Source organism: Somniosus microcephalus, chromosome 19 (assembly GCF_052327205.1).
Source record: "Somniosus microcephalus isolate GS21.2 chromosome 19, FLI_Smic_1.0, whole genome shotgun sequence".
NCBI classification, from domain to species: Eukaryota; Metazoa; Chordata; class Chondrichthyes; order Squaliformes; family Somniosidae; genus Somniosus; species Somniosus microcephalus.
This window is the reverse complement of record NC_141005.1, coordinates 80,230,020-80,242,342: the sequence shown is the minus strand read 5'-3', so window position 1 is coordinate 80,242,342 and position 12,323 is coordinate 80,230,020. Positions and strand designations below refer to the sequence as shown.

Below are 12,323 nucleotides of genomic sequence, written 5' to 3'. Positions count from 1 at the left end.
GTTTGAAATGCCTTGGGGGGTTTTTTCAGTTAAAGGCACTATATGTGCAAGTTGTTAGATAAAAGACTTTGTAACATGAGAGCATGAAAATAAAAATCACAAGATATAATACAATTGTATCTGGAATTAGTTATATTGAATCATAGAATCATAGAAAGTTACAGCACGGAAGGAGGCCATTTCGGCCCATCGTGTCCGCGCCGGCCAACAAAGAGCTATCCAGCCTAATCCCACTTCCCAGCTCTTGGTCCGTAGCCCTGCAGGTTACAGCATCCCAAGTGCACATCCAAGTACTTTGTAAATGTGGTTAGGGTTTCTGCCTCTACTACCCTTTCAGGCAGTGAGTTCCAGATCCCCACAACCCTCTGGGTGAAGAAATTTCCCCTCAAATTCTCTCTAAACCTTCCATCAATTACTTCAAATCTGTGCCCTCTGGTTTTTGACCCCTCTGCTAAGGTAAATAGGTCCTTTCTATCCACTTTATCTGAGTCCCTCATAATTTTATACACCTCACTAAGGTCTCCCCTCAGCCTCCTCTGTTCCAAGGGAAGCAGACCCAGCCTATCCAGTCTTTCCTCATAGCTAAGATTCTCTACTCCCAGCAACATCCTTGTAAATCTCCTCTGTACCCTCTCTAGTGCAATCACATCTTTCCTGTAATGTGGTGACCAGAACTGCACGAAGTACTCTAGCTGAGGCCTAACTAGTGTTTTATACAGTTGAAGCATAACCCTCCTGCTCTTGTATTCTATGCCACGGTTAATAAAGGCAAGCATTCCGTATGCCTTCTTAACCACCTTATCTACCTGGCCTGCTACCTTCAGGGATCTGTGGACATGCACTCCAAGGTCCCTTTGTTCCTCTGCACTACTCAGTGTCCTACCATTTAATGTGTATTCCCTTTCCTTGTTAGCCCTCCCCAAATGCATTACCTCACATTTCTCCGGATTGAATTCCATTTGCCACTGTTCTGCCCACCTGACCAATTTATTGATATCTTCCTGCAGTCTACAGCTTCCTTCTTCAGTATCAACCACACAGCCGATTTTAGTATCATCTGCAAACTTCTTAATCATACCCCCCTATATTCAAGTCTAGATCATTGATATATACCACAAAAAGCAAGGGACCTAGTACTGAGCCCTGAGGAACCCCACTGGAAACAGACTTCTAGTCACAAAAACACCCATCAACCATTACCCTCTGCTTCCTGTCTCCGAGCCAGTTTTGAATCCAACTTGACACTTTTCCCTGGATCCCATGGGCATTTAACTTTGTGACCAGTCTGCCATATGGAACCTTATCAAAAGCCTTGCTAAAGTCCATATACACTATATCAAACGCACTACCCTCATCTACCCTCCTTGTTACCTCCTCAAAAAATTCAATCAAGTTTGTCAGACACGGCCTTCCCTTAACAAATCCATGCTGACTATCCTTGATTAATCTGTGTCTTTCTAAATGAAGATTTATCCTGCCCTTCAGAATTCTTTCCAATAATTTTCCCACCACCGAGGTTAGGCTGGCTGGCCTGTAATTACTCGGTCTATCCTTTTCTCCCTTTTTAAACAAGGGTACCACATTAGCAGTCCTTCAGTCCTCCGGCACCACACCTGAAGCCAGAGAGGATTGGAAAATGATGGTCAGGGCCTCTGCTATTTCCTCTTTTGCTTCGCTTAACAGCCTGGGATACATTTCATCCGGGCCTGGGGATTTATCCACTTTTAAAGCTGCTAAACCCCTTAATACTTCCTCTCTCGCTATGTTTATTTCATCTAATATTTCACACTCCTCCTCCCTGATAGCAATGTCTGCTTCGCCCCTCTCCTTTGTGAAAACAGACGCAAAGTATTCATTAAGAACCCTACCGACGTCTCCCACCTCCACACACTCATTACCTTCATGATCTCTAATAGGCCCTACCCTTTCTTTAGTTATCCTCTTACTCTTAATAATATTTATAAAACATCTTTGGGTTATCCTTGATTTTACTTGCCAAGAATTTTTCATGCTCTCTCTTTGCTTTCCTAATATCATTTTTAATTGCACCCCTGCACTTTCTGTACTCCTCTAAAGATACTGCAGTATTTAGCCCTCGGTATCTGTCATACGCCTCCCTTGTTTTCTTTATCCTACCCTGTATGTCCCTAGACATCCAGGGGGCTCTAGATTTGTTAGTCCCACCTTTTTTCTTTAAGGGCACATATTTGGTCTGAACCCTCCGGATCTCCTCCTTGAATGCCTCCCACTGCTCTGACACTGATTTACCTTCAAGTAGCTGTTTCCAGTCCACTATGGCTAAATCCCCTCTGAGCTTAGCAAAATTTGCTTTTCCCCAATTTAGAATTTTTTTTCCTGGTCTTTTTCCATAATTACCTTAAATCTAACTGAATTATGGTCACTAGCACCAAATGCACTGATACGCCTTCTACCTGCCCCACTTCATTCCCTAAAACTAAGTCCAGAACCGCTCCCTTGCTGCATACTGGCTAAAAAAGTTCTCCTGGATGCATTTTAGGAATTCCGCACCCTCTATACCCTTCACACTAATTTTATCCCAGTTAATATTGGGGTAGTTGAAATCCCCTACTACTGCCCTATACTTTTTGCACTTCTCAGAAACTTGTCTACATATTTGCTCTTCTATCTCCCTCTCACTGTTTGGGGGTCTGTAGTACACTCCCAGCAGTGTGATCACCCCTTTCTTGTTTTTCAATTCGACCCATATGGCCTTGTTTGATGATCCCTCCAACATATCATCCCTCCTCACAGCTGTAATAGTTTCTTTAATCAATACCGCGACCCCCCCTCCCTTTTTACCTCCCTCTCTATCCCATCTGAAAATCTTGTAACCAGGAATGTTGAGCTGCCATACCTGCTCATCTTTCAGCCACGTCTCTGTAATAATAGCTATAATATCATAGTCCCAAGTATCTATCTACCTGTGTCCTCAGCTCATCTGCCTTGTTCGCTATACTCCTTGCATTGAAGTATATACCATTTAGTACACGCAAACCTCCTTGTTGACTACTATCTAGCCCTTGATTCCTCTGTCCTTCCAATTTACTTTCTACGTTTTTGTTTTCCAATTCCAGTTTTTCTTCCCTCCCTACTGACTCTATTCTTAGGTTCCCATCCCCCTGCCAAGCTAGTTTAAACCCTCCCCAACAGCACTAGCAAACCCTCCCGCGAGGATATTGGTCCCAGCTCTGTTGAGGTGCAACCCGTCCGGATTGTAGAGGTCCCACCTCCCCCAGAAACGGTTCCAATGCCTCAGGAATCTAAAGCCCTCTCTCCTGCACCATCCTTCTAGCCACACATTCATCTGCTCTATCCTCCTATTTCTGGACCCACTAGCACGTGGCACCGGGAGTAATCCAGAGATTACTACCTTTGAGGTCTTGTTTTTTAATCTGACTCCTAGTTCGCTAAACTCTGCCTGCAGAACCTCATCCCTCTTTCTACCTATGTCATTGGTACCGATATGGCCACGACATCTGGCTGTTCACCCTCTCCCCCCAGAATGCTCTGCAGCCGTTCGGTGACATCCTTGGAATTGCTTGTTATATCCCAATTACTGCTGAAAGTCTCCTGTATTGAGAAATGTTATGGTGATGCTACCACACTTGTGGAATTGAGTTTGTTGGTATTCTATTATCCAGGAGTTGTATTTGTACATTTTATTCTACCTTTATCTTGCAGCCTATGAAACCTCTTAAAGCAGCTGCCACCACATCTCAGCCCGTCCTCACCAACCAACAAATAGAGACCATCTTCTTCAAAGTGCCTGAGCTTTATGAGATACACAAGGAATTCTATGATGGCCTTTTCCCCAGAGTTCAGCAATGGAGTCACCATCAGTGTGTTGGAGACCTCTTTCAAAAACTGGTAACCTCATATAATAATCTTTGTTTGCCTCAAATATGGAACTATATCGAATCATTCTAAAGATCTAAGTAGGTTATATAACAGCTTATTAGTTAGCTCCTCAAAAATTGCCATCAGATTTATGAGGCTTGACCTGCGACATCTAAACACATGCTAAGCATTGCTAATGCCTCTGTATTGAACATTGATAGCGTCAAGTAAAATACTGTTGAGCATTTTCCACTATCTATGTTGGGGTAAATGGTCCATAATTTCATGTCTTATTCATGGTTCATGACTCAATTCTTTTTTGAATATCAGGCAACATTTTGTTTTATTCGTTTGTGGGATGTGGGTGTCGCTGGCAAGGCCAGCATTTATTGCCCATTCCTAATTGCCCTTAAGAAGGTGGTGGTGAGCCGCCGCCTTGAGCCGCTGCAGTCCGTGTGGTGAAGGTACTCCCACAGTGCTGTTAGGTAGGGAGTTCCAGGATTTTGACCCAGCAACGATGAAGGATCGGCGATGTACTTCTAAGTCAGAATGGTGTGTGACTTGGAGGGGAACTTGGAGGTGGTGGTGTTCCCATGCGCCTGCTGCCCTTGTCCTTCTAGGTGGAAGAGGTTGCAGGTTTGGGAGGTGCTGCCAAAGAAGCCTTGGCGAGTTGCTGCAGTGCATCTTGTAGATGGTACACACTGCAGGCATGGTACGCCAGTGGTGGGGGTACTGAAATGTTTAAGGTGGTGTATGGGCTGCCAATCAAGCGGGCTGCTTTTGTCCTGGATGGTGTTGAGCTTCTTGAGTGTTGTTGGAGCTGCACTCATCCATAGAAACATAGAAGATAGGAGCAGGAGTAGGCCATTCGGCCCTTCGAGCCTGCTCCGCCATTCAACGAGATCATGGCTGATCATCCAAACCCTAGCACCCGGTCCCTACACCGACAGCCATCCCACCCAAGCCCTATCCCTGTAACCCCGCGTATTTAATCCCCCCTAACACTAAGTGTCAATTTTTATCATGGCCAATCAACCTAACCCGCACATCTTTGGACTGTGGGAGGAAACCGGAGCAGCCGGAGAAAACCCACGCAAACACGGGGAGAATGTGCAAACTCCAGATGGTAACTACAGAGGAGTTTCCCTGCTGTCTGCCACAGGGAAAGTCATCGCAAGAATCCTCCTCAATCGCCTTCCCCCAGTGACCGAAGAGCTCCTCCCAGAGTCGCAATGTGGATTCCGCCCACTAAGGGGCACAATCGACATGATCTTCACTGCGCGTCAATTACAATGGAAATGCAGGGAACAGCACCAACCGCTGTACATGGCCTTCTTTGATCTCAAAAAGGCCTTCAACACTGTCAACCGTGAGGGAATATGAAGTGTCCTCCTCAAATTCGGCTGCCCTCAAAAGTTTGCCACCATCCTTCGCCTGCTTCACGATGACATGCAAGCCGTGATCCTGACCACAGACCCAATTCACGTACAGACCGGGGTCAAGCAAGGCTGTGTCATCGCACCAACGCTCTTCTCGATCTTCCTTGCTGCAATGCTCCATCTTACCTTCAGTAAGCTCCCCGCTGGAGTGGAGCTAATTTGCAGAACAAACGGGAAATTATTCAACCTGCGTCGCCTCCAGTCCAGATCCAAGGTCGTCCCATCCTCTGTCGTCGAATTACAGTATGCAGACGATGCTTGCGTCTGCGCTCACTCGGAGGTCGCACTCCAAACCATCCTCAACACCTTCACCGAAGCGTACGAGAGCATGGGCCTTACACTAAACATCCGTAAGACAAAGGTCCTCTACCAACCTGCCCCCGCCACACAGTACTGCCCCCCGATTATCAAAATCCACAAGGTCTTGGACAACGTGGACCACTTTCCATACCTCGGGAGCCTACTGTCAACAAGGGCAGATGTCGATGACGAAGTGCAACATCGCCTTCAGTGTGCCAGTGCAGCCTTCGGTAGCCTGAGGAAGAGTGTTTGAAGACCAGGACCTCAAACCCGGCACTAAGCTCATGGTCTATAGAGCAGCAGTGATACCCACCCTGCTGTATGCCTCAGAGACATGAACCATAGACAGCAGGCACCTGAAAGCACTGGAGAGGTACCGCCAACGCTGCCTCTGCAAGATCCTGCAAATCCATTGGCAGGATAGGCGCACCAACGTCAGTGTTCTCGCTCAGGCCAACATCCCCAGCATCGAAGCTTTGACCACGCTCGATCAGCTCCGATGGACGGGTCACATCGTCCGCATGCCCGATACGAGACTCCCAAAACAACCACTCTACTCTGAGCTCCGACACAGCAAGAGAGCCCCAGGTGGGCAGAGGAAACACTTCAAGGACACCCTCAAAGCCTCCTTGAAAAAGTGCAACATCCCCACCGACACCTGGGAATCCCTGGCTCAAGACCGCACAAAGCGGAGGAGAAGCATCCAGGGAGGCGCCGAACACCTCAAGTCTCATCGCCGGGAGCAAGCGGAAGCCAAGCGCAAGGAGCGCACGTCAACCCAAGCACCCCACCCACCCGCCCCTTCAACCATCGTCTGCCACACCTGTGACAGAGACTGTCACTTGAGAACTCATTTTTAATGTGGAAGCAAGTCATCCTCGGTTCCGAGGGACTGCCTAAGAAGACGACTCATCCAGGCAAGTGGAGAGTATTCCATCACACTCCTTACTTGTGCCTTGTAGATGGTTGAAAGGCTTTGGGGAGTCAGGAGGTGAGGCACTTACCGCAGAATACCTAGCCTCTGACCTGCTCTTGTTGCCACAGTATTTATGTGGCTAGTCCAGTTAAGTTTCTGGTCATCCCCAGGATGTTGATGGTGGGGGATTTGGCGATGGTAATGCCGTTGAATGTCAATGGGCAGTGGTTAGACTCTTGCTTGTTGGAGATAGTCATTGCCTGGGGCATCTGATTGACTTTCAACCACCACAACTACCTTCCTTTGTGCTAGGTTTGACTCCAGCCAGTGAAGAGTTTTCCCCCCGGTTCCCATCGACTTCAGTTTTACTAGGACTCCTTGATGCCACACTCGGTCAAATGCTGCCTTGATGTCTCTCACCACACTCTCACCTGACCTCTGGAATTCAGCTCTTTTGTCCATGTTTGGACCAAGGCTGTAATGAGGTCGGGAGCCAAGTGGTCTTGGCGGAACCCAAACTGGGCATCAGTGAGCGGGTTATTGGTGAGTAAGTGCTGCTTGACAGCATTGTCGACAACACCTTCCATCACTTTGCTGCTGATTGAAAGTAGACTGATGGGTCGGTAATTGGCCGGATTGGATTTGTCCTTTTGTGGACAGGACATTCCCAGGCAGTTTTCCACATTGTTGGGTAGATGCCAGTGTCCTAGCTGTACTGGAACAGCTTGGCTAGAGGCGCGGCTAGTTGTGGAGCACAAGTCTTCAGCACGACAGCAGGGATGTTGTCGGGGCCCGTAGCCTTTGCTGTATCGAGTGCGCTCAGCTGTTTCTTGATGTCACTTGGAATGAATCGAATTGGCTGAAGACCAGCTTCTGTGATGGTGGGGACCTCAGGAGGAGGCCGATATGGATCATCCACTCGTCACTTCTGGCTGAAAATGGTTGCATACGCATGAGCCTTGTCTTTTGCACTCATGCTGGGCTCCACCATCATTGAGGATGGGGATATTCATGGAGCCTCCTCTTCCCATTAGTTGTTTAATGGTCCACCAACATTCACAACTGGATGTGGCAGGACTGCAGAGTTTTGATCTGATCTGTTGGTTGTGGGATCGCTGAGCTCTGTCTATAGCATGCTGCTTCTGCTTTTTAGCATGCATGTAGTCCTGTGTTGCAGCTTTCCCAGGTTGGCACCTCATTTTTAGGTATGCCTGGTGCTCCTCTTGGCATGTTCTTCTACACTCCTTATTGAACCCGGGTTGGTCCTCTGGCTTGGTGGTAATGGTAGAGTGAGGGATTAGCTGGGCCATGAGGTTACAGATTGTGGTGGAATACAATTCTGCTTCTGCTGATGGCCCGCAGTGCCTCATGGATGCCTAGTTTTGAGCTGCTAGGTCTGTTCTGAATCTATCCCATTTAGCACAGTGGTAGTGCCACACAGCACGATGTGTGAAGACGGGACTTCGTCTCCACAATGACAGTGCGGTGGTCACTGCTACCAATACTGTCATGGACAGATGCATCTGCGACAGGTAGACTGGTGAGGGCGAGGTCAATTAGGTTTTTCCGTCGTGTTGGTTCTCTCACCACCTGTCGCAGGCCCAGACAGACTGGCAGCTATGTCCTTCAGGACTCGGCCAGCTCGGTCATTAGTGGTGCTACCGAGCCACTCTTGGTGATGGACATTGAAGTCCCCCACCCAGAGTACATTCTGTGCCCTTGCAACTCTCAGTGCTTCTTCCAAGTGGTGTTCAACATGGAGGAGTACTGATTCATCAGCTGAGGGAGGGCGGTAGATGGTATTCAGCAGGAGGTTTCCTTGCCCATGTTTGACCTGAAGCCATGAGACTTCATGGGGTCCGGAGTCAATGTTGAGGACTCCCAGGGCCACTCCTGCCCGACAGTATAGCACTGTGCCGCCACCCCTGGTGGGTCTGTCCTGCTGGTGGGACAGGACATACCCAGGGATGGTGATGGAAAAGTTTGGGACATTGGCTGAAAGTTATGATTCTGTGAGTATGACTATGTCAGGCTGTTGCTTGACTAGTTTATAGGACAGCTCTCCCAATTTTGGCACAAGTCCCCAGCTGTTGGTGAGGAGGACTTTGCAGGGTTGACTTTGCAGGGTTGACTGGGCTGGGTGTGCCATTGCCGTGTCCGTAGCCGGTGCCGAGGTCGATGCCGGGTGGTCCGTTTCGGTATCATTCTTATTATTGTGTTTCGTAGCGGTTTGTTACAACGGAGTGACTGGCTAGGCCATTTTAGAGGGCAGTTAAGAGTCAACCACATTGCTGAGAGTCTGGAGTCACACATAAGCCAGACCAGGTAAGGACGGCAGATTCCCTTCCCTAAAGAACATTAGTGAACCAGATGGGTTTTTACGACAATCCAATAGTTTCATGGTCACCATTACTGATATGAGCTTTTTACTCCAGATTTATGTAATTAACTGAATTTAAATTCCCCAGCTGCCGTGGTGGGATTTGAACTCACGTCTCTGGATCATTAGTCCGGGCCTCTGGATTACTATCCCAGTGACATTACCACTGTGTTACTGTTCCCGTGATCCCTGTAATCCCCAGGTGTTCACTTGCTGGCTTGACACTGTGTATCACAGAATCCGCACAGTGCAGATAGAGGCCATTTCGGCCAATCGAGCCTGCACCGACACATATCCCACCCTATCCCCGTAACCCCACGTATTTAATCCCCTAACACTAAGGGTCAATTTATCATAGCCAAATCAACCTAACCCGCACATCTTTGGACTTAGAGTTTACTGAATTAAATAAACCACACTCCTAACATCTCCTATGTTTATTATGTGGCGGTACCACCGGTTGTACCTTACATAAAGACACATAATTCCCTTTAACTTACCTTACTGTATGTTTAACTTACCTTTTGGGGCCGTTGCCCTTTTAACTTAACTGTTGGGGCCATTGCCCCTTTAAGACGCGCGCTGACGTCACGTACGACGTGACGTGCGTGCGGAGGCTGCCGGCCCGACTCGGCCTTCCAGGACGGCTGCCGGCACATCCCGGCCAGCGTCTTCGGCCTCAACGACCAGCCGACGGGAGCGACGTGATCTTCCGCTCCCGCGGCAAGCACCGGCACAGTCCGGCCTCCCGACTTCGGCCTCAACGGCCAGCGACGCAACGACGCGCATCACGTGACGCCCTAAGCGCGGGAAACGCGAACAACGTGATGACGTCACAACACAAACGCGATGACGTTATCACGCTCCCCACAGGACTGCGAACTCAGTCCTCGTGGAGTCCCCGCTGGGACAAGACCTATACCACGGTGCTCCTACAGTCAGCCATCTTACCTGATGTAATTAGTCTGTTCCTGTAAATAAACAACTTGTTAATAGTTCGTCGAAGTCAAACTCTCTTATTTAGTGGCGATCTACACGAACCGCTACAATTATATGCGGGAGGGAGCAAACAACCACTACCTATTAACAATAGTTGAAGTGTTTACACTGAATTTCAGCTGTAAGTGAAGAAGAGAGGTTAAGGCGATCTTAGAAATCTCTAGGGAATTAGTGTTGCTTTGTTTATTACTGGAGTTTATTATATGCAGATTCTGCATTTTAGTTTGTTGCATTTCAGTACACATGTCGATGGGTCAGAGTGGCAGAAAATATTCCTGGAAGGTAAGACTTGGAATTTACCCAGAGTTGTGATATTTGAGACGAAATGCCCAGTCAAGTACAGACATGTATTGGTGCATCACTCACTATGTTTCCAATGGCATAAAGCTGTGCAGAACATTGGAGCAAAATACCTTTCTCACAGTATTAACCTACATTGTTGTCACTTGGTGTATTTTGGCAAAATTCTAAATATGCATTAGGCAAACAGGGCTTCAGTCAACATATTTCACCGTTGTGCTAAAAGTTTAATTCATATCTCAAATTTCTCTCAATGCTACCACCACAGTGGCAGTCCTGTAATCACCAGTATTTCACCCTCCTGTTATATAGCTCAAATGCTGTCTCCAGAAAATGTTGAATGACCCCAGGGACAGGCGTTGGCTATTCAGCCCCTCGAGTCTGCTCTGTCATTCAATTAGATCACGGCTGATTTGTACCTCAATTCCATTTACCCGCCTTAGTTCCATATCCCTTGCTACCCTTACCTAACAAAAATCTATCGCTCACAGTCTTCAAAACTCCAATTGTCCCAGCATCTACAGCCTTTTGGGCTTTTGGGGGAAGAGAATTCCAGATTTCCACTATTATTTGTGTGGAAAAAGTGCTTCCTGATTTCCCTCCTAAATGGCTTAGCTCTAATGTTAAGGTTATGTCCCCTTTGTATCTGCCCTATTGAATCCGTTTAATATTTTAAACACCTCGATCAGACCACCCCTCAATCTTCTATAATCAAGGGAACACAAGACAGGTTTATGCAACCTGTTCTCATAATTTAACCCTCTAAGCCCTGGTATCATTGTGGTGAATCTGCGCTGCACCCCCTCCAAGGCCAATGCTTCCTGAGGTGCGGTGCCCCAAACTGAGCGCAGTACTCCTGATGTGGTCTGACCAAGGCTCGATACAACTGAGAAGCATCACTTCCTCCCCATTGGATTCCAGTCCCCTTGAGATAAAGAGAAAGTGTATATCGAGAATTGGACTGTTGAGTGTTTTCAGTTCAAGTAGACATGAATGAGATTTCACACACTACTGAAATCCTAGTGACACCACGGAACCTAGATACTATTTTGTTCGTTGAGCCTTAGCCCCAGACTGTGAAATGGATATATTACATGAGGACCTGAACAGAACTCTTAACAAAAGTTAGTCAATGATGCAGGTTACTATCTGTGAAGCCCCACAGTTCCTAATCTCAGTTGGGATATGGTTGAGGCTACAGAGATAGTGCTGAGAGGAGAGTAGGGAACGATAACGGACAGTCAACCTGGATCATTTGGTACACTAACTGATGTTCAGTCAGGAGCACCACAGGCAGAGGCTTGGGCATACAGGAAAAACTGATCAGGTTGTATTGACTGCAAATCAAGTCCAAATGCCAGGTGAATTTTGGAGGGCTAGCTCACTGGTTGTGTATTTTTAAGCCATTGAGATGCTCACTTTGTTGAGGCCATACTGCTGATACTTTTGAAGTATCCTCAGAGTATAAGATGAAGTAGTTAAATATTTGTGTTGTCTTTATGGACGACTGTTTGTGTGGAAGTGTCTGGGTGTGTATGAGTACATGTAGTGATGTATGGGATGCAACATTTGAAGTAGTCTGCACTGCACTGTTCTGCTCAAGCTGCAGAACATTAGCAATGGAACCCATGGAAACAATGAGATCAGGTAGGTAGCGGGATGCAAAGAATTATGGTGGGCAATAATTTGAGAGGCAGGAGAGTGATAATGTGGAAGGGTGAATGGAAGAAAGAAAATCAGAATAGACAGAGAAGGAGCAGAACAGAAGATAATTAATTTTCACAAAGATAATATTAGTGGGGATGGGTTTAATGAATTTTACAAACTTTATTGCAGAAGGAGAAATTATCTCTCTTGTGATCCTTTCTCACCGAGAATAACGCTTCAGTAGTTAGAAACTAAGTTGATGGCACATGAATTTTGGAAAGTACAACAGATTCACATTACCCACATTTATGGGATGAAGTAAAATAAAGAAAAGCAGAATTCAGATGTAAATTGAGGTGTCTTACATAAGATATACAGCACAGAAACAGGACATTCGGCCCAACCAGTCCAAGCCGGCGTTTATGCTCCACTCCAGCCTCTTCCCGTCTTTCCTCCCCTAACTCTATCAGCATAATCCGCTATT

General features: G+C 47.1%; 1 protein-coding gene across 5 annotated transcripts in view; it reads left to right on the top strand.

The window, feature by feature from the left end:
* The window catches only part of LOC147104952 (breakpoint cluster region protein), an 859,255-nt gene that overhangs the window by 434,177 nt on the left and 412,755 nt on the right, over positions 1–12,323 (top strand). For all 5 annotated transcript variants that reach the window (XM_085962106.1, XM_085962101.1, XM_085962100.1 and 2 more), the window contains one exon: positions 3,703–3,888. In XM_085962106.1, the coding sequence (XP_085818232.1) occupies positions 3,703–3,888 (186 nt within the window). The remainder of the gene's footprint in view (positions 1–3,702; positions 3,889–12,323) is intronic.